Consider the following 23,697-nt stretch of genomic DNA (forward strand, 5'->3'; position numbering starts at 1 on the left):
AAACGATCCGAGAACCGATTTTTTTTAACCCATCGGACATGACGAATAAGGCAACACAATCGCTCGCCAAACACCGGGAAAGCTTTAGGATAATAATATATAGGAGATTATCGTAAAATTTAATTAGGTTGTCAGCAACTTACTGCCAGTGTGGACACGGCATAATAGTTGTCCCAATTACCTACATGGATATTTTAAAGTGAAATTATTACCGAGTTTAAATAGTATGTATAATACATATTGGATTTATTTCTAACATTGTGTTATGTTATGTCTGTACCACTGTTTGTTCAGATGTTGTTATATTTCTTTGAAGGTTTGTTTAATGTGTATGTTGAATGGAGTTTATCAATCGGTAATACATTCTGTAGGTATTTGTGATATTTCATAAGATTAAAAACAATAAATTGCAATTCTTATTGAAAAATCACTGGATCGCTTTACGATGATAAACCATTTTCAGTGGTGGGTCAAGATTTAATTGGAAATTTTCTAATTTGAAATTCCATGTCAAGTATGGCCTAGTTGCTTTAAAAGACAAAATATTTTGACATAAAACATCACGCTGACATGTTGAATGTTTGCTTTTCTGTTAAGTTAGAGACCATCCATAGCCTGAAACGGTATGCGGTTTAGAACCGTGTGCCATACTAAACTTATGATTTCTGTTCATGGAAATATATTATCTGATCGTATCCGTTTATACCATACTCTTACAAACTTAGTGAAAATATTATATTGGCGGAAAAAAATCATAAATTTCCCGGTAAAAGGTAATTTGATTATAATGTTGATTTCTCGATGAATCAAATCAGTCTCGAGAAATGAAGAAAGTCAAGAAATCACAATCTCCACTCATGGTAGAACCAGTTATTCCAATTATTAACTATTAATTAATTATTTTACATTTTGGTTTAGAAAGTTTTTTTTTAATTTGTTTGAATACCTGCTAAATGTGCTGTAGGTATATATTATGTTTTCCACCGGTTAAAAATATTATTTATTCCTATATACCTAGACAGGTATCTACTTCTTGAATTTTCGAATTAAAATAAAATATCAATATGATACGTAGGTTTTCAACGAACCTTTATAATAATTGGGGATTCAAACAGCTCTGCTTAAATCATGTGTCTCGGAAACATATTATACGAGTACCTACATTGATAGACAATTTCGGATGAAGTGAGATGCAAACAATCATCTTTCGTTTGCCGGTGCTCCGCTAACTTCCGTATTATACGCAGCGAATGTTATTGTTCTGTGACATCCCTTGAGGGTATGCAGGTTATGCGTTATATGGGCGGCGAAAGAAGGAACGCAAATATTACAACTTCAAAAGCCCTGTCCACATACGGGATTTTTTCCGTTCGTCTCACGAATTCATCACAGAGCATGCGTCGTCTGCGAATTGCGAGTCTCAAATCGGTTTCAAAATGGCCGTTATTTGTGATGAAAGTACTAGCACAGGCAGATCCGACTCCCTAGGATTTCTGTTTAACACCCCAGCAACTTCGTATTTTTTCGGGAATGTTCGTGTGGTTCGTGGAGTTACTAGTCTATGATATTCATAATATTTATTTTGTCTATAATAATAGTCAGATTGGATAATTTGATTATTATTTACGAATTGCGTAGCGAAATTATACAAATAACCCACAGGATTGTACACATAAATTATGCATACGCGTTTTGACCAAAAAGTACGACATTGCAGTACTAGGTGTAAAAAAACAAAATTAAAAGTTTGCTGTTACATTTTTCCAAATAATCAATGATGATCAGAGATGATGTTTATATGTATACTGAATATTTATCATTCGTGTAATGCAAAGTAGAGTATAGGTAGGTACTATTACGCTTTATAACTTTGCATTCCGGCTCTAGGATGAAAATGATATAGTATATTCTAAAAATACTTTATTACATACCAATAATATTAATAATATATATTAATATATTATTATCTATTTATCTAATTATAACTACATTATATTAACACAAGTGAATATCATTTGATCTAATTTTATGCGAGGTAATCAGGCAAGTGTAGTAAAAAGTGCAAAGTTATAAAACAGATATACTCTACATTTACGTGTATTATCTATGATTTGACAATAGATTAGTCCTGACGAAGCGAAGGGTTTGATGAACGGATGTAGACAGCCAAACGAATGCCTCTCAACCAGCGCTCGAAATGGAAAAGTTTACGAACCGGAGCGCTCGACAGTTTTCTGAAGATATTTTATGTGTATTTCATAAAAATATCTGTGTGAGATTTTCTATTATATAGCCTATAGACGGAGCGATAATTTTGCATGACGCATGCACAAAACTTCTCGGTGTAAAACCAGAATTTAAAAGTTTAAGTGAATGTGGGTGATGAAGTGAATAGATGTGGACTAAGCTAAAGAGTAGTGGTGGTTGTATTGTAATGGGTGATGGCGGTTTATCGCACAGGCAATATTTTCACAAGGTTGCCTCCAAAATCTGTCGCCGCCACAGATCTCCGCGTACCTAAAACCACCACTGTTTGCGAGTACGTTTCGTGGAAATGCTCTAATTCTTAGTAGGTGTGTATCACAATTTAAAGATTTTTGGTGTATTTGTCTGTTTAAGATAGCCGAAAATATAATAAAATAGGTTAGGTGCCTAATGAATTGGCCATCCATCTGAAACTAAAAATGAAAAGATGGCATTCGAAGTCTGCTTAAGGGCGGCACATTACCTAGGGACGTTATTGGATGGTACGAGGGTGCCATTGATCGTAAACATGTGTGAACACGGGCATTGTCCTGATGAAAGAGGATTTTTTTCCTGTTTAAATGAGGCCGTTTTTCTTCAATTTTGTTTTTTAGCTGGTCCAATAAAGATGCATAATAATCCCCTGTTATTGTTTTTCCTTTTTCCAAATAGTCAACGAAAATAATTCCACGTGCATCCCAAAATACAGTAGCCATATCCTTACCAGCTGATTTTACGGTTTTCGCCTTCTTTGGACATGGTTCGCCTTTCGCAATCCACTGCTTTGACTGTTCTTTCGTCTCGGGAGTATAGTGGTGTATCCATGTTTCATCCACAGTCACAAAGCGACGAAAAAATTCATCCGGATTGCGTTGCATGAGCGACAACAGGGCTTTAGAGGCCACCACCCTATTGCGTTTATTGTCAACTGTGAGCAAACGCGGCACCCATCTTGCAGAATTTTTTTTCATGCCCAATTTGTCATGTAAAATAGAAATGACGCTACCTTTTGAGATCCCTGCAACCTCAATTATCTCACTCAACTTTAATCTTCGGTCACTTAACACCATATCGTGGATTTTATTGATCATTTCTGGTGTAGTCACCTCTACAGGACGTCCTGAGCGTGGTTCATCCTTTGTTGATGTACGACCACGTTTAAATTCATTTAATCAGTTATAAATAGTTGCAAGTGAAGGAGCAGATGTGCCGTGAACTAAATCCAACTCATTTTTTATTTCCTTTGCGGTTAACCCTTTTATATTAAAATGTTTAATAACAGCTCTAAACTCAATTTTCTCCATTTTTGTAAACAAGCAAATTTTTTTTTTAAATGTACGAGAAACACACAACAACCCGACTAGGGAATCCAATCCCGGGATCCCGGGATCCCGAGCTATTTTCGATACCTATGAATCCCGGGATTGATAAACATAATCCCGGGATTTCGGGATTGATTTTTTTATCAATTTTTATGGAAAATATAACAGAAAAAATACTTTTAATACAAAATAACTACATTAGAAATAAACTGAGTTTTAATGAAGTTTGATGTGTAGGTTGCCGATTCATTTTATTTTTTCACATAGATTATTAAAAATGAGAAAGATTGGTAAAAAAACAATGCTTCGCACTTTTAACAAAGTAATTCCACCATGATATCATACGTTTTACGGCAGTTTCATATTTGGCTGACTAATTAGATTTATGAAGCGGAAAGGCCAGAAGTACGCCATGATTATTTGCTTTACTATTTTAAATCTCGCTGATCTATTCATTATGTCTTTACTATCAGAAATAGCAATCTCATATTACATTCACATTATTATTTATATTACAATATTATTTACTCCATTAAACTTGTGTATTTCCAAGATTTAACGTATACAATATTAACAATAAATGTCTTAAATAGTATAAATTATACTAGATTTATTTTTGACCGATTTTATCAATGTTATTTGTAAATATAAAAATTTTATATTAACAATGGAAAAAAAATCCCAATCCCGGGACCAGTCCCGGGATTGTCAAATTGTAATCCCGAAATCCCGGGATTAGAATTTTGGCTCGGGATTGGATTCCCTAAACCCGACCAATCTGATTGAAACTTCGCAGCATACTGAATCGGTAGTGCCGCTGCATGAAAACAAACCGCTTACAGTACTAGTCGCGCCACCTGTCGGCTTTTCTAAGGACTTATTGACCCACCCTCGTATATAAAAAACGGTTCCATGACAAAACAGAACAGTGATAAAACAGGACATGACAAAACAGAACATGACAAAACAGAACAACGATAAATAACTATGACCATTCAGGAAATATATAAATTTAATATTGAAATTGTCCTATCTCTATTATGTTACATAGCACAGATTTTCAATACGCCATAATAAATCAAATTCTGCATTCCTAATCGCTAGAAAGCCTCAAATAAACGGGACTTAACTCGGTGTTGCCGGCAAGCTTAGGATATCTCATCTTAATTGATATAATATGTTCAAAATGATTGGGTGACTAGGTACAACGAAATAATGACCTAACCTAACCTAAATAGATTCCACAACAATTAATGTTTCATTTTTCCCCTGGCTGTTCTGTTTTGTCACTGTTCTGTTTTGTCATGTTCTGTTTTGTCCGGTTGTTAAAGAATATGCTATTTTCAATATATTATCCATTTTAGTTTGTCACGTGCTTTCAATCTTATTGCGGTTAAGCCATAAACTACCCTGCTTTAGAACTTTGGTCCCTGGCGATGGTTTTTACATTTTTATTTATTAATCTGTTCTATGATCTCACGTTACATTTCCCTATCACTCGCGACTCACCGGTTGGGAAGCTCTGTCTTTAACTAACGAACAGCCCCGTGCGTCCTGCGCACTAATATCCTACTAATAATAATATTATAATTTATTGTTATTTTTATCTTTGTTCATTTTAATCTAACGCAAAATACATGGTGTTTGGAGTTTAACAATTAGGTAAGTAGTAAAAATATTTAGATCTCCCTCGAATTGATTTATCGTTATACGAGCAATTTGTAGGTGTAAAGAAAAGATCTAGTTTCCTGTGTCGGAAAATGACGCGCTGCTACCGTCCGCCGCGGATGATCGATTTCGCCGATCGATGCAAATTTATTGTCATAACCACAACATGCTGCATATAGAATACGTAAATAATAATTAGTTTCTCATCGTTTTAAACGCGATACGTCACGTCGGCTGCAAGTCGGGACAGGCTCCGAACAGAGCTAACTGTATAATACATTCACCAATTGACGTGGGCTAGCGCTCTCAAAGTGTTCAAACATTGGCGCCCGAAAACGGACAACATTTTAGGGCAATGTTTCGGCGATATACGAAAATCTTGCTACAATAAATCCGCGTGGCCTCGCAATATTGACGAGTGTTACATCGAATGGCCGTGTTGTCGCTATGTTATCCAAATCACGGCAACATATTGTGTGATTATTAATATATATTACCTTCAATGAAATCCACGTAATTATGTCGTCCTGAATTATTATGGGACGTGGATGCCAAAATATGTAAAGATCGGAATGCGTATAGCTGTAGGTAGAGTGTAGAGTCTGTATTTTATAAGCTGGCGTTCGCGTCACGTCGTTTGCGGACGGAAAGCTATCGCGTTCGACTGTTCAGAAATGTTTCCGACAATGTGCAATTTTTATTGCTAGTTTATGGGTCGCTTCGGGTCTGTAGTGTCGGAATCGCGAATCACGGGATCCTGCTTGAAATATGCTAATCACGAAATTGAAAATGCTGAAATCCCGGGATTTGGGGACATAGCTTTTATATGAGTTTCATTATAAATAATAATTCATCCGATTAGAGAAATAATATAACTTAATGAAAATTATCAGTCCTTTGATGTCTTCCCCTTTGTCATGAATCATGATAATAGAAACATATACTTACTTAAAGATTGATCTGAATGATATGGTAATGATTTATATTCAAATGAATCTTGACATTCTTTACGATAATATTGTTAAACTTTTCACCTGTTTAATGACAACATTTTTTTGTGAAACAAAAATAAATCGGGCAAACTTTCATGTTTTTAGTGATCCCATGATTAAATACTTTACTTATTGAAATCACTAATCGTAATCGTAAATTCATTTTTATTATTTTGTCTTTCCACGCCTCCTTGTTAGGTACGAGGCGGCGGGAATAAAACGAGCATTGACTTGCGATTGCTGATACCTATGCGCATTTGGGGTAGTCGAAATATAGAAAATTATAATATTACTTCATAACGTATTCATTACCTGTAGATCGAATAAACTTCAGTTTTTATTTTAAAAATAATAATAGTCTTCTCGGGAATAGGGTCTTATGATTTAAATATGTTTATATATTTTACAAAGTGAAATGTCGGTCTTAGCTTAAGCTTGATTGTATTGATGACAGTGTAACCTATATATGGCCACATTGAGTGAAGAATAAGCTCTCCCTGCCTAAAATTTTGTCGCCCAGCATTACAAAATCCTCCCAGATTCTCGTCAATTTTTTTCACGTAAACGAACGATTTAAAAAAAAAAAATAGCTCGGTCTTTTGTAACAAGGGCGGAAAAATGATAGTCTCTGCGTTAATATTGTTTTTTTATTTATTATTAATTTGGTTCATGATTTGCTTTATAAACGGGATCGGGCTGTCCGTAAAATGATTACGCCAATGTTTCTCGGCTTTGTCAATTATTTCGCGAGATGAAAAAAATGTTTCGAAAACAAAACATGCAGTAGGTACTTGTACGTAATTAATGCGACTTAAAATTATTTTTCGAATTTACGGGAAATCGTGCGGCACAGGTTTTATTTAATCTGAAAGTTTGAGAATCGTTTTGTTTCGTCATTAAAAAGTATCCACCTACTACAATATAAGAAAGAGTCTATTACTGCATCTGTTTGATGTCCATTGCCACCGGTACCAACAGTTGTGCATACATTTTCATGCAAAGATTTCAAAGTTTTTCCGTGAACAAATTCAACTGTTTTTTTTTTAATTTCGTGTGTACGGTAAAGTTAATTACCAGATGAAAAATACGTGTTTTAGTTGCAGCCGTTTAAGAGAAACCGGTGCTATTCGTGACATGTGAACAATGTGAACAGAAGTGGCAAAAAATATTATTAAAAATAATATTTCATTAAACGAAATATCTAGTTTCAGCTTTCAGCGATGGATTTTCTATGTATTCTACTTCTTCGCGTGCCTTGTAAGGTCTCCCCTGCATTGGCGATCACCTCTTGAGATGTTATATCGGTCTTGAGCTTCTTTATACCTCGTATTCCAGTCCGATCTTGAACGTTTTTTGGCACGACAATTTTTTTCTTCATTAGATCGGCACCCCTTAATCTTTCCTGCCTTCCAATGTCAATTGAAGTAATTAATTTCTGGGAGTAATGGATTCCCGTATACTTCTGTGAACATTTCAAGTAAAAACCGCACATACACGCAGAAAGAAAAGCGTGTTTTCTTTGGTTTAGAATGCCTAATATTTTTTTTTCGTAAAAAATCGACGTGGCGAAATTGCTTTTGACTTTTTCGTAAAAATCTGTTGATTTGAGTTTTTCGATTTTTTACTATCATTGTTTTTATATTTTCATTACTTTCTTTTAATTTTTCTGAGATTTTTCACATTTAAGGCAATGATAGTGTATTTCTGCAAGTCATTAAAATAACTCTGTATATGAAAATTTAACCAATGCATAGGTATTATATATATACATATATTGTTTGTATTAATGCTATAATTCTTTTACACTTTTACTTTGTTGAGCTATATTTAAACATTGTTTTACAGTTATGTTTTTTAACAGTTCCCCTGAAATAATTTAGATATTGTTTTTTCTGTTTTGCATACCTGCCATTTACAACATCGTATTTTTTTTTTGATGACGCATTTTACGCGAATGTTTTGCATACAAATCAATTAAGTATTTATTTACATTTTGACAATAAACAGCTGGTGTTTTCGAAATATCGATATACTACCGAAAGTTGTTGGCATTATTTTGACAGCAATCCAATGATAGAATAGTTTTTGTTGATATTAAATACTTAGTAATAATTTATTGAAATCTACTGATGAAGACCTCCCCATTTCTTTTATATTCCTCTAATTTTGCGGTGTCAGATTGCAGATAATCGTTTAATATTTTGTGACAGTGAATAGTTAAAGTGATATTGTCATTTGATAATCTGAAATAATATCAAAATGGAAGTGGTGGATTGTTTTGAAGTGATGGAAGTAGACTTGAATGAGAATGAGATTGTGGAATCGAAAATTTTACCAATAATGGCTCCTTGTCTGGGTCTGGACTATTCACAAATATCATTAGATGTAAATACATTTTTTTTAATTCAATGAATGATACACAAGATTTAAGAATGCAACATTCTTTGTTGTACAACCTTAGTAACATACATATTAACCTGGTAGTGAAAAAATGGTCACCAATATTAACGATTTGAAATAACACCTCAAATGTTTATTTTATTATTATTAGACCATGTCTGATCTTAATAGGATTATATGGGCCTCCACAGGGTGGAGGTTTGTAATAACACATTTTGTTTTTATGAGAAATGAATTTTAGCCACTTGTTCAACTTATCAAGGCCATACTCTGACTTCAAACACAAATTTAATAGCAATATCTGAATTTTTCAGACCCAGGATGTTTAGTTGTTTAGAAATCTCCACAATTGTATTGATAGCTTAATTGGTAGGCTCACCGCCAAAAATGCTATGGATGTGGCTTCATACCCCATTCGATATAGGTGCTCTTCTAGGATTTTTTTTAATATGTATGTTCGCGAGGTTGTTCCAAATACTTTAATATAATTTGATTGTTACACATTTCATTATTTATTTTTTTGTAATTGTCACGGTGTAATGAATCAGGTAGGACTTATTTAACCATGATTTGATACATTTTGAGATCAATTTAAATCTTGGACGAAAATGCATTGCACCAATGTTTAAAACTTGAATTGATTTCTTTGAAATAATGTGAATTTGGTTCACATCATTTCAAAAATAAAATGTTATCAAATTAAGTTTTACAAAAATCAATTGCCGAATGTATGCTTTTTTTCCCTTATCACTGTGGGGCGTAGAGGTCAGCGTTCTCTGCTCCTGATCTGTGAGCCGTGCATTTGGATTTGGCAACTGGATAAAATTCGCATTTGACTGAGTTACTATTGGATTAAGTGTGATTATATTCTTTGTCATTTTCTCGGCAAAAATCATTCATGGGAATAATTTACTGTTATGATATTAAACTGAACAGAGCATACTGCTCTGTATTTCTGTTTCTTGGTAGGTACCTATATAGATTCTAACTGTGTAACGTAATACTTATTGTATTTTTATCGAGAGTTTTTCTCTTTTATCAGGAATTGGCTGCCCTGGTGAAGCGTCGAGGAGAGGGCGCAGCTAAAATTGCAAAAGACCTCCGCAGACGTAAGCAACAGCTGCTTGATAAACAACTTCAGCAGCAGAAATCCTTGATTGCCAAACTCGAAACCAGTAAGTGGAGTTATTATTGTACATGTCTATACTGGAAATATCGTTTATTTTTGTTTAGTTTAATTGATTGTGACCTTGTTATTGCCATGTACAGACCTCATTGGGGTGGTTTTTTTCTTCATCTTGACTTATTTTCATTGAGAAGATGATGGATTTTTCAAAGATTACTACATATACCAGGGTTTCTTAACCTTTTGAGCCATGGCCCAGATTACTGTACCAATAGGTTTGGCTTTAAAACTGATGTTTGTATATTGGTAATTATTTCTTCAAAAAATTTGTTATTGAAAATGTACCGTGACTCACTCAGTATGCCAAGCAACTCAATTTTAGGTTGTGCCCCATAGGTTAAGAACCATTGACATACTCTCAAACATAGCGCATACATAACTGTTTGTGGATGTTACCGGTGGCAGTCGTTGGTAACCGGTGTACACACCAGTGGATGCCACAAGTCGTGTGTATATCTATAGCTCACGTATCCACCTGTCTGCGTCACTGCAAAGACTGACGTGACGAGTAGCAGTGGCCGGTGGGTGTGCGTACGCATAAAGATCAGTGGGTGGGAGAAGTAATAGATGTGAACTTGACTACTGTTGCACATATTCGGAATTGCAGTCTGTAGCGTGTTGCAACCACAGGTGCATATGGCTTAAAAAATACTTTTAATCCATGTGATAATGAAAAATGGCAATAAAATCGTTAAAATAAAAAAAATCTAGTTAAAATAAAATCGTTAAAAGTATTTTTGATTGGTTTTATACCTCACTGTACGAGGTCTGTGTAAGTATCTGATCTCTGGGGAAAAATACAATTACTCATGTGTCTGAAACCTTATCCGCTTCAAAATAGTCGCCTTGGGATTCCATACTCTTCTCGGAGCGATCATTGTTAGAAACACGACTGGAATGTCTCTTTGGGAATGGGAGCCAATAGTTTTCTAAATCATATAACTTGTTATTTAGGTATTATTAGCTAATACAAATGTAATTTTTGTTCCAATAGCAACTGTGACGGACACTCAGAGAGAAGTCCTATTTGCGACTATAAAGAGCATCCAGGAGAGCATAGAGAAGACAAGAAAGGAGCTCATATCACAACCAAAGACAAACCACCTTCACCAGGTTTGTTACCAAGCCTATTTTTAATGCTCTGTTATATTTAGCTTATTTTAAATGTTATATTCTTGTTTTCAGTTATGTTAATACAGTCTAGATTATAGTCACATGTTTTAAAATTCTGTTTCACTGCTTTTATATTTTATTATTGTAAATCTAACTACTATGTTCAACCTTGAATATTGAAATATATGTTTATTTATTTCTTTCTTCTATTGCACATCTTTTGTTTTATTTCATTTACCTAGCACACGCAAATATGTTTTACAGGCGGAAGAGATGTATGTGTCCAGTACACTCAGCAAAATGTACATCGATCCGAAAGGCCAACAATCCAACCACCTTACGGTTAATACGTGCACAATTTCTTTTTCATTTCGCAACTCTCATTAGCACATTCGTTGTTTTTGTATCCATTTTCAGTTGTGTTTTTGTTTGTTTTGACACGTCTCAATTTCAGAAAAATTATTCCATTAAAAAGGGCAACATTAATATTATGATACAGTACTCTCTCAGTAATCCGCTACCCCAAAAACCAGACAAGTATCCAATTACTGAAAGCGGTGGATTATAGTGCATACATACAAAATATGGTAAAAATTAAAAAAGATATTTCGTAAAAATTTTTATTTTGAGAAATTTGTACTAGCAAATTACGGTTTTTTTTATAATCAAAATCAAGTATTTACTAAATTATACTTATTTATAAATAATATACTTATTTATAAACGTTGTTCAGTGACACGGATATTCTTGAATGGCTTAGGATTCCTGGCTTTCCCTATGACCAAAAGCTTCAGTTTGTGTGTCCCGGTTGCATTGGAGCACAGCATAATTGTGTGTCCTTGGATACTTTCCTCTCTGGTATATTACTGTCTTCGCAATGAACATACATTTTACAAAGGAGAAGTTTCCAAAATAAACCTGTCTCATCTGCGTTGTATACTTGTACGCGGCGGACTACTGATTTTGACGATGGAATACCGACGAATTATAGAGCTTGATTTTGTGCTTTCAACTAGTAAAAATAACGGCGGATTATAGTAGTTGTCGGATAAAAGAGCGGCGGATTACTGAGAGTGTACTATATATGTAAATTTAACCTTTTCACCGTACTTTAAAAATTATTCAAACATAATGATTTAAATACCTTTGTTATGGAATACTTGTTCTGGTTATTTGACAGAATATTATTTGTTTCCCATTTCACTCGATTTTTTTTATCAGTCCTACATAGATGTTCAATTATCATTTACAAACCGTTTAATTGGTTTGTTCAAACTTCAGTTACTCTTCTCACATTCTAGGAAGCTTATCTGAAGCTACATTGATGTTAATAATCATTATCCAAATCACCAAACTGTGCGATTTGTTGTGTAAAATTGTCTTTAACAAGTTGTGCAAAATGTTTGGTTGTTAGGAAGCGCCTTTATCGTGGAAAATTATATATTATCCATATTACACAGCAAATATTATTCTGCCTATAAGGATGAGTTGAACGTTCAATAATATCTGCTTATGTACTGTTTGTTTTGTTGACTAACATAAAAAAAATAATATTATAAATTGTGTAAATTAATAGAATGAGGAATACATATTTTTATGAACCAATTTTATTCCTAGATTTAAAAAAGTTTTGATGTAGAATTCTATCAAACAATCATGTTGGTGTTTAAATTCAATTAAGTTAAAATTAAATTTAAAAAAAAGCAGTCTGTTTTTTTATTCATATATGTATAATAAAATATATTTTTATTAATTTAACCTTTCTAACGCGGCAACTGACTTTAGTCAGCCTATACGCGCGAGTCATCCGCGCGTCAGCTGACTAAAGTCATTTCGATTTTCGTTTGCCTAGTACTCCTTTCGGCCAGGCGCGAATAATTCGAACATTGATTTAATTTATTCAGAAATCATCCTTCTCTTGACATCTGTCAATGGATAGCCTAAACTTTTGTTCTATCTAATTTAAATAAATATTTTTCGGGAGCGTGTCTTGAATAAAAAAATATCAGTCATCGGGCCAATTCAAATTTGCCGCGTATATAGTGTCTTATCGCTTCTTAGTGCATGTGCGTCGAAGACATTTGACTGACGTGTTTGTAACGATACGAGTTTGCGATATAATAAGTTATATTGTTTTTTAATGATTGAAAAACTATTTGGTGCGTAAACTGTTAAATAGAATATTCGAAATTTACATTGATCAAAGTGAATTTACAAAATATTTTTACAAAAGGAATGCTTTTGGAGATTGCATTCATTCGCCTATCTGCTATTATATTATCCGCGAGTAAATAGTTTCGGAAAATAATTTGAACAAGGTGTCATTTAAATATACCTAGGAGTCCGCGATTCAATATGTCTCTTTGTTTATCATTGATTAACATTTTTAAATACTATTTTCTGGTTATAGAATTAGGTGAAACAGACAAAAATTATTTATTTACCCTAGTTATCAGCCATTTATAAAGAAAAGACACGAACAATCAGATGCCCGTTCCCGCATAAATGCGGAAATTGTCGTATTACGCTACACCAGGTCCCGCGCTACTGAATTTTTATACACTGCGCGGCAAATCATCGTCTGCTGGTGTGAGACAGACACTTGAGAATTATTTTTTTCGTAACACTATTCAAAAGGGTTTGATTCATGACTACTATTTTTTTTTATGGAGAATTCTTCTTATATTTATAGTCGAAAATAACTCGAGTTACTTACTATCATGTCATTATAATAAAATAAGAGATTACCTATTCTAGTACCAGTGGGTCTATTCTATACTTATCGACCGCTAAAGTGATAAAGTAATAAATATTATCATACTTAGGGTAGGTTTGTATCAAAATGTTAGCACTTATTGTAACAATTACACGAAGTTGGTTTTTATTGTTGCAATAAGTGCTATATTTTAACAGCACCTATCTTGCTGCTGTTGAAATATCGCACTTATTGCAACAATAAAAACCAACTTCGTGTAATTGTTACAATAAGTGCTAATATTTTGATACAAACCTACCCTAAGTTTGATACTATTTATCACTTTAGTGTTCGATAAGTATAGAATAGACCCACAGGTTATTGAAGTAATATAATAAAAAAAAAACAAATGAACTTGAAAATAAAATTGTGGTGACTATAAAGCATTTAGAAGTGCAAAAAGTGTTTGAAATTTAATATTTTACGAATTGTAATAGCCTAATAGGTATTCGAAAAATAAACCGTTTTGTTATAAACTATGTGTCATTCGATTCCATTCAGTTCGGGGTCAATGGTAGGTACAAACCAGGCACTGGTGGTAAGTACATTACTCTCAAATAGCCAGTAGTTCTCAAGGATGATTTATTTATACTCGACCTGCAGTGCTGCAATGTGTATGGGAGTTCAAATAAAAGTTACACAGTTTGAGATGTCCTGGATGCTATAAAAATGAGCTATTTATGACTGATATTTTTTTAACACACTCAACAAAAATGCTCATAAAAGTCATAAACCATATTATTATTCATTATGTGTATGACATATTTGTCGAAATCGTAGCCGTAGACTATAATACTGAACTGTTCTTACACTTGTTAATCTGTCATCGACGCATTAGTCCAGCACCATTTCGTAAGTGTCATGGCGCCGCTCGAGTAAGCCGGCATTTTTTCAATGAAGAAATCTTGTTCGTGATTTCTTATCAGTTTTAGGCGACGAATGTTTATTTTTAGAGTCACATAAAATATTAGGTTCTGTCATAATCATTTTTGAACTTGACTCCGATTTTTTACTACTCTATTTGTGTATGTTTGACTGACATTTATTACGATTTATTGATGCTTGAAATAACAACGCGCACTGTTGTACTAAGTCGGGATTCGTAACGCTTAGAAAGGGTTAAAAAATAAATAACAAGATTTAAGAATGTTACATTCTTTATTGAACATACATAATTTGAAAACACCTCAGAGAAATATATAACACCCACCTACTGTTATATAAAAAAAAAAAAAAAATCTAGTGTTTTCTGAGGTATTTTCAAATTCTATATACATAATATGTATATTTCGTTCAAGACTCTTCAGTCGGTCAATTACAACATTTCTAACATTTGTAACAGTTTTAAAAATGTCTTTCTAACAATCGTTGTATGTCTTTTGTGTTTCATTAAAATAACCTAGTGTTTGATGTACAGATATCATAGTACATATAACGTTTGGCAAATAAAAACTCTGTAATTAATCTGTATAGAGATTGAATGCCTTGGGATTGACAACAGTATGTTTAGAGACGGTATCCAAATGTAATGGGTTATTAATTTTATTATTAACATTTTAGAGTACACCTTCAGTTGTTGGCCATTTGAGAAAAACCCCACGGACCAAAGAGGAAGCTCAGAAAGAAATTCTTGATGCGGAGTTGGATCTCTTCACCAAACAACAGGTAATTTAATTTAACCTTATCCATAAAACTGTTTTTATTATTTACCGTTAATTGTATTTTTACTTGGACCATAAAGAAAAAATATTCCGTGAGATTGATACTGTTGCAATGTTTTGCAAGGATTTAATGGATCCTAAAGATGACGAATATCTCCGTTCTCATAGAAGCAATGTGAAAGACGGGCTAAAATATGTCTCCGAAGAGTTCTGCGGAAGAAAGAGTCACTTAGACGATAACGATTCAACTGTGCCGTGGCATTTAGAGATTATTGGAGAGACATAATCAAGAATTTGATGGCTGTCACGATCCGATCCGAACAGTAAGGGGTGCAAAAAAGTTATTTACAGAATTTGATTGTATAAGAACATCAAAATTGGAAATATATCGACATTGCTTAGGCGAAAGGATGTTAAGGTGACGCATCAGTGAAACGCCAAATAATTTTCAACTGTAGGCGCGACAAAATTTTGGACTCGCTCGCATTCAGTGAGGGAACGTCGAGCCAGAAACACGTCACTTTGCTGCGTGATGGCGACGGGCCAATTAATTCTAAAATCGTGTAAAGATGACTAAAAACGTTACCCATTTACTTTAAAAAGAAAACATGTCAATGAATATATTATTATTGTTACTAATAGAACAATAAACAGAACATAAAATGGACGTATGTTGGATTTATATGACAAATAATATTTCGTTTGACAGGCGTCATTTGCACCCGCGACCCGCAATCCGCGCATCGCCTAGCAACGATCTTTTTAGACCGGGCCTCAACTAATGCATAGCCTTAATAATTTGCAATATTACAGTCAAGCAATTTGAAACAGAATTTTTTGATTTCGTTGTATTTTTTTACCAACTTACTTACCCCTAAAAAAGCAGTGGTAACTTTGTCACCTATTCACTCTTACTGATACATATTGAGATCTGCAGAGGACATTCTAAATAATCTAAGCCCATATAATGTCCCTAACGCCCATTTTGCTTAGCACCCTCGATATGGTTAACATTAACAAATAACATGACCGGTTTTGACTTTTTTTTTTACTTTTTACAGGAGGGCCAGGATGTGGGTGATCTCCAACGCCGCATAGCTGATTTAAGACGGCAGCAGGTCACCATGAGGGCTGCTCCCATAACAAGAAGACCCACACAAATGAGGTCAGTACATAGTCTATTGCAGTGGTTCTCTTGTGAAATTTAACTGTGGCCGCACAATTGACATTGACAGTTCTATGGAAACGTCTGGTGGCCGCACCAAGTTTCACTTCTGTTGCTGCTTTTAAGTTTACATCTGTCAACTGGCTTCGATATTTGTTTTATATTGAATGATCTTTCGCAGTATACAATAGTAGGAAAAATTGACTATATAAATAAAGCAATTGTTGCCAATTTTATAATTGACTTGATTCTTGGTCAACAATAACTTTGACCAAAATTTTTCAACCATGGTATAATTAAAATGGTTTAAGTACTTGGTCATGACTCATTTCCAATAACGCATATTTAACTTATTGACTGCGGAGCATTCAATTACCGCATTTAAATAACATGCTAATTATATAGGATGGCCATTTAATTAGTGTACAACAGGTGTACTGTCCGCGTGGAAAGGATTAATTAAATTAAATACTGAAAATGATGTTGGTTGGTTGCCGCAACAAAATCCTCTGGTGGCCGCACATGAGAACCACTGGTCTATTGTATAACATTATGACGTGACAAATAGAAATCAGATGTAGTCGTATCCATTTTCATAATGGGGAAAACTACAAAAAACCTTGTACTTATGTATGATGTTGATATGAAGAGTTTTAATCAAATTTAGTACTCTTCTGGTTTTGTTTAGTCTTTTTTATAGAAGTTGACTTGATCTGCAATTCTATATAACATGAAGTGTCTATTTCTCAAAAGTCCACAATTCTATATTTGCGATGAATGGTTCTTTTTGTGTTATTTGTATTGTATTTTCAAATTAGAATAATATGTCCAATTTTGTTACCCGACAAACCTTTTATTCCAATAAACATTAGTAAAAGAAAATTTGTCATACATATTATGGACATTAATTATTATTAAAATTTTTCCAATGATATGTTTTTGGTGGGGTTTGGATTGAATTTACATGCAGAATATCTACTTATTATTTGTTATATTTGAACTATACGTAGAGTTGTCAGCTTTTGGAAATAGGACGCTTTGCACTTAACATGAATTTTACAAAAATATGTTGAGGACGGCTGCAATGAATGCTATTTGTTTGGTTTTGATTAGCCAATTCCATAGATGTTTATTTTCTCCACATAATATCTAAATATTAACATAATTTTCATTAATTTTAGACTGTATGGTTTTGATTCTGAATTTTACTTAGTTTATCGTATAACCCGCAATATTTTGTTGGGAAGCTGCAATTGAAGTAATACTCCATTTACACGTGCATAGATTTACTGCTGGCCATAACAAAAGAAAATGCACGTGTTAACACGTATTATCGTGCAAATTGTAAGATTGCATGCATGGATCAAAAAAGTTCAAAAGCTTCTGAATTTTCACGCGACAATCGATAGTGGCGAACCTGCCGGTAAAAAAAAGAAATTACACCGCGCTGAGACTCGTTTGGCGGTTAACCGATGTTCACGACCTGTCAAATAGTACCATACAATGACAACATCGTGTCTCGCTTACTCCTGAAGAATGAGATTGGTGAGACAGTCTTACGTGTAAACAGTTATTATCGCGATAGTTTAAAATAGACCTTGTTGGTGCAAGTAAATCCATGCACGTGTACAGGTGCTATAATTTTAACAAGATAGTAAAATAACCACATTATCATCTAATATAAAATTTACCGAGTAATTTTGAATGCATTGTCTTGTTGTAATTGGATTTGTTTTTGTTTACAATAGCTATCGTATAGTGAGGAAAAAGTCTGCGTAAGTATTAAAAGATATATGTATTCGTTAACAAAAATATAATTGGTAATTCTTTAATTCACTTGAAAATAAACGAGCATTATAGATAACTTGCAATATGTTATTTGCATTATTACAAGTATCGATAAAACTCTTGTACAATAATTATCAAAGTTAATTCTACCAGATTGACAGATTTGGATGTGTATAAAATCGTAATTACGCTAATATTCTTTGTTTCTCAAATGGTATTATTATTTTAACAGAGCTGCACTGCGCGCAAAGTATTCGAAGCTGGCAGCGATGGGTGCATTAAAAAGCGTACAGTTCATAACGCACTCCGTGGACCACCGTCCCAAGTCAGTCCTCGTCTCAGGATACGAGGCGGACGAACAGGACCAGGTCCTCGTGCATCTTGCGGTAAGACTTGTTTCAATTTCGATGTTATTCAGACAGTACAACTGTTGGCCAATTGTTACAGGATAAGAAAGTTCATGATAGAATACGAAGTTAGTTAAAAATTGTCATAGTTTTCAGTCTCATAAAACGGTATATATAGTAAATTGTATTTAAATGATCGTTTTCTACTTGATATTATTATTAATGGCATTACAACATTGTGTGGGCTCTGGCCGCCTCCTACATTGCTCTCTACCATCTCTTCTCCCTCACCTTGTAATGTCAGTTGGACATGGTGAACGTCTCCTTTTCTACTCTGTCCAGTCACCGGTCTCATGTGTCTCATCCAGCCGAGTCTTTAGATTTTCATAAGGCACTATAGTCCATTTTCACAGATTGTCCCAAGGATCGTTCTGAAAACCCTGCACTTAGACACCATCAATTTTTGATAATCGGTGGAGCACAGGGTACATGTCTCAGCCCCCATACGATAGTGTCGGTATTTTTTATTTTCCTGGATAATTGTTTTGATTTAATTTTATTTAGCAGATCATAGAAGCGCTATTATTATAATTATTATTAGGGATAATTACTGTGTGTTTCATTTCATTATTCATTTTATTTTCATAATTTACCAATGTACACAAATTCATTCACTTTTTCAAGATAGCTACCATCAAAATGTTATTAAGTACACACCTACACAAGCAATATTTGTTTCTTGTCCCTTAGTTTATTAAGGGTGTAATTATTGAACCACTAGTGTGAACTTTTGAATGACATCTTTTCCCACCCGCTCTCAAGACAGTATGAGATATGTAATTTTCATGGTGAACACCTAACAATAGAGTATTGTTTGTAGTTATATCAATGGATCATAATAAATTGACTGCTGATAGACAACAGTTCAAGTGATTTGATAAGTACGGATTGTGTTCATTTTGCAAGCATAAAAATCGTGCAGACAATATTTTCATAAATCAGTGTGTCAGTGAGATCTTTTTTCAATGGCAGTTAAAGTAAACGCTTCTTGTATTTGTTTTTTTTAGCAATATGGCGAGATCGTTGATAAAGTGGTGGACACCAGTACTCCCTCGGTGTGGGTTCAGTATAGGACGAGGAAGGAAGCGGAACTTGCATTGTCAAAGGGGAAACAGTTCAACGACAGATTACTAAGCGTAAGTGTTTTCATTTGTCACTTATTGAAATTGGTTTTTTCAAAAATGATTTTATCATAATATTTATATATTATATACCTAATTGAATCACAATGGAAAGGAAAAGTAATGTTCAATTTTAAATTGTAAACATACCACAGTGACACAACAGACGATGTAGAAACATAAATAAGAGAATCTTATTTGTCACTAAATGTGCATTCTAGTCAAAATAACAGGACAAATCTGTAACATGGATGATATAAATGGCCGAAGATGGCGACATGTTTGAAAGTGCCAATTTACAAAATATTGAATTTTTTTATCACTTTTATTAACCATACTAAAAACACAGAGTTGCGCCAACAAGAAATGTGATACTAAAACGTTAAATGATCTTTGTTAAATTCTCGTTTTCGTTTAGTGGAGCGTATAGGTCCCTCACAAAATCGAGAATAAATTAATGTCTTTTAAGGAATGCTTGTTCGCCATTTTACCACACGGCAGGTGCTGATTTTTTTTATTTATATAACACACAGGTAACTTGGTCCCAACAACCGATGCCTCTGCGCCAAGCCATGACCCCGGCTGCAGTGCAGCCCGCAGACACACCCACGGCCGTGGCGGCGGAACCTTTCGCATCAGCCTCCATGTCAGCTGTGTCTTCCACAGTGGCCGGAGATACAGCCGGCGATACCGGCAAACTGCCACAGGAACAGGCGGCAGAGAATGTTTCAAAAAAATCCACTGCGGAGGCTGTCGCTTTGCCCAACTCCAGCCGGGATATCGCTAAAGTTGTGCAGCAAACACTCAACATGGAAGATCAAGAGTTTGAGGTGTGTACTAACATCAAAATTGTTTAATCTATGATTTAAGTAAAATATTCATTAATTCAATTTTCACATATGTGATGCCAGTTCAGGTTTATATAGTGAATCGTTTGGTTTATTGCAGGGTGGACTAGATATCTCGGAAGACATACTTTTGAATGACGATGAAGAGGATGACGAAGAGAACGAAGATCGCTCGTGGAGACGTTGACCAGAACTCTCGCCGTGCTGCAGTGCCCAATCCAGATGGAAACTCTGCAATATATATATGCCATGGAATATAACATCACACATTAATTATTGTTAATATTTATTTATACATAGTCATTTTTAATTGTTTACTAACTTATGGCTACTTTTTCTAACAGTCGACTCTTACTGTAATATAAAAGTACGTTCCGAAATAAGCTACAGAAAACTATTAAAATTATAAATTCAAATAGATCCAACAATCCAGTTTTATATTTTTGTGACTCATTTGCGAATGTAATATTCTTTGATAGCAATGCTGTGAAGCATCGCCAAATTTTACAGGTTAACTTGTGAATTTGTAAATTATTTGAGCGGTTGGTTTTTTATTATATTGACAGTTGAAGATATATTTATCTTTCATGATCCGGTTAGGCAAAAAATGATTGTTATGCAAAGATAAAAAAATGCAGATATGATTCAGACTTATCCAATGATATTGTTTGAATAAATAAGATCACAATGAAATATAGGTCTTTACAAAATGATGGATTGTCTATTATAACTATGGTAAATTGTTTTTACTCTTTTATTTATTTATTAACTATAATTGCCAGCCTGCAAGTCATCAGCTGAGCTTCAACTGTTGATGCGAAGTCGATATAATTTTACAATATAAACTGTGTTTATTGCGGAACTCAAACAGTCTTTTGTACAAAAGAAAATGCCTTCAAATATATTTATACTAGATCTACAAATACTTATTGCATACACCAAAATTACACTAATAGTAATATTATTATTAATCATTCTAAAGGACATAATACATAGTTTCATAGGACATATTGCTAGTGAAGAATGAAAGTAGCTCATATAGGACAGTCGTGTGTAATACAAAGTAGCTCTAAATAATTCTACATCAATAGTTTGTTTTCTCAACCAATCAATCATACTAAAGGCAATTTTTCAAATGTATATTTCTTTTAGGTAGTTTGATGTATTGTTTTCATAAAACATTCATAGTTTTATCTTGGGTCATTGCGGTCTTGGAGAAGTACGAATATTATGTTTCTTATTATGCCATAGTATAAAAAAAGCTATTACATATAACAAATAAAATAGTCATTCATACACCCAACTCCTTAGAAATTATATTAGACTAATGTTTTAATTCAATTTTTATCACAATTTACAATAATCAAATTTTAATATGTAGCTCAGTAATAAAAATATGCCTTTAAATTTACAGAATAGAGTACGTTTTTGTTATCTATAATAGAATCAATAATTTTGCTATACATAAATATTTCTACTGATAGAACGGGGAAGAAAATGATTCAATTTTTGATTTTAATGCCTTACCAATTATTTCTAAGACCGAATTTTGAGGAAATGAGATTTGATTTATTTTCTTGTTATAATATAATGCGGATATTAAAATATTTTTTCTTGGGCACTCGTAAGTAGCCTTGTTGTAAAGTAAATTACTCCGAAAGTTATTAATCTAATACCTCAAAATATATATTCAGATATATCTGTCTGTCGATATCTTGACTTTCCACTCCTACGCAGAGTATACGAGTCTTCCACAGAGTGGAGGTTGTATTAACAAATCTGTTAATACAACCAATAATAGTTGATACAAAAAGAAATTTCTTTAAAGACAATGATTGTTAATCCAATGGGTCTTTGCCCTGGATGGAACACATTGTGTGTGAATTTTGCTAGATGTAAGATTTTGCATGCATTCTACCACCGCAGTAAAATTATATTATATGAAGTGACAAGAATAATATGTAAACGGCTGGATTTATGGCTTCTTTATATGCGTATTACTTTATCTGGTGAAGTTATCCGCTCTGCGTCATTTGCTATTATTTTCTCGGAGATGTGCTCTGCATCAACATTGACTAGACTTTGTTTGCTCTCAAACAGTTTTTTGTAAGATTAGGTACCACAAAAGTCATTCATGCAGTGTCTTGACAATTCTTGTCGATATATAGTTCTAATTTTTCATATGTGAGAAATTTCAGTCCAATAATCCATTATCATAGCAATATTTTACAGTACACCCGATCCTCTTTTTGCACGGGGGATACATTCTAAAGACTACCGTGCAACACAAAACCGTGTAAAAAAAGATAAGGTGCCCATACAAAAATGGTAGATAGGTTCCATTACTTAAAATCAACTCAAAATATGAAATTCTTCAACTTAAAAATAAATCGAATTTATTTATTATTTATACATAAAAATATATAGTTTTCGATTTAAATTAAATTTAGCATAGAGAGATTTAGCATTAACATAAATAAAAATATGATTTAGCCGAGGATGAAGCATGCGGTGCGTCTCGTATCGAACCCGAAACCACTGACCAGTGGCGCCGTGTATGTATGTATGTATGTCTGGGCGGCATCGGGTAACAACATATGTATGCACCAGTGGTATGTGGTTCATTGCAATGCAATTTTTTGATAAATATGTACATACATACGTAGTTTTATTCTTTTCAGTTTTTATAAACCGTGTTAAAGCAAAAAAACAGTGCTAATAAAAAATAATCGGTACTTTTTTTAAACCGTGTTATTTCGAAACCGTGCAAAAAGAGGATCGGGTGTATATACTAAAAACTTGTTATGTTGCTTAATGATACGTTTATATGTAGTGGCGAAGACTCAGTACTAAACCGCTGTGTGACTTGTTAAAAATAATTTAAATTCAAGAATTTACCAAACATAATTTAACCTAATGCAATTAATTTGCTCGAACAGTGTGAATTGATTTATTGTTACATCTGAAATTATAATGTGAGAAACAAGCGACATCTATAAATAGCATGAAATTATTTGTCTGTAATTG

General features: G+C 33.7%; 1 protein-coding gene across 2 annotated transcripts in view; it reads left to right on the forward strand.

Annotated features, from left to right (window-relative positions):
* swm (Zinc finger protein swm) overlaps nt 1–22,597 on the forward strand; it is a 50,797-nt gene extending 28,200 nt beyond the window's left edge. The window contains exons 16-24 of one of the 2 annotated variants that reach the window (XM_085956408.1): nt 9,669–9,801; nt 10,807–10,925; nt 11,190–11,267; nt 15,241–15,345; nt 16,403–16,506; nt 18,527–18,680; nt 19,709–19,837; nt 20,356–20,652; nt 20,771–22,597. In XM_085956408.1, coding sequence (XP_085812534.1) covers nt 9,669–9,801; nt 10,807–10,925; nt 11,190–11,267; nt 15,241–15,345; nt 16,403–16,506; nt 18,527–18,680; nt 19,709–19,837; nt 20,356–20,652; nt 20,771–20,857 — 1,206 coding nt within the window. In that variant the 3' untranslated portion in view covers nt 20,858–22,597. The remainder of the gene's footprint in view (nt 1–9,668; nt 9,802–10,806; nt 10,926–11,189; nt 11,268–15,240; nt 15,346–16,402; nt 16,507–18,526; nt 18,681–19,708; nt 19,838–20,355; nt 20,653–20,770) is intronic. The other variant, XM_085956409.1, reaches the window with a different exon arrangement.
* The last annotated feature ends 1,100 nt before the right edge of the window (nt 22,598–23,697 follow it).

This window comes from Rhyacophila brunnea, unplaced genomic scaffold, assembly GCF_057557595.1.
Source record: "Rhyacophila brunnea isolate RB1 unplaced genomic scaffold, BYU_Rbru_1.0 scaffold_6, whole genome shotgun sequence".
In the NCBI taxonomy this organism is placed as follows: Eukaryota; Metazoa; Arthropoda; class Insecta; order Trichoptera; family Rhyacophilidae; genus Rhyacophila; species Rhyacophila brunnea.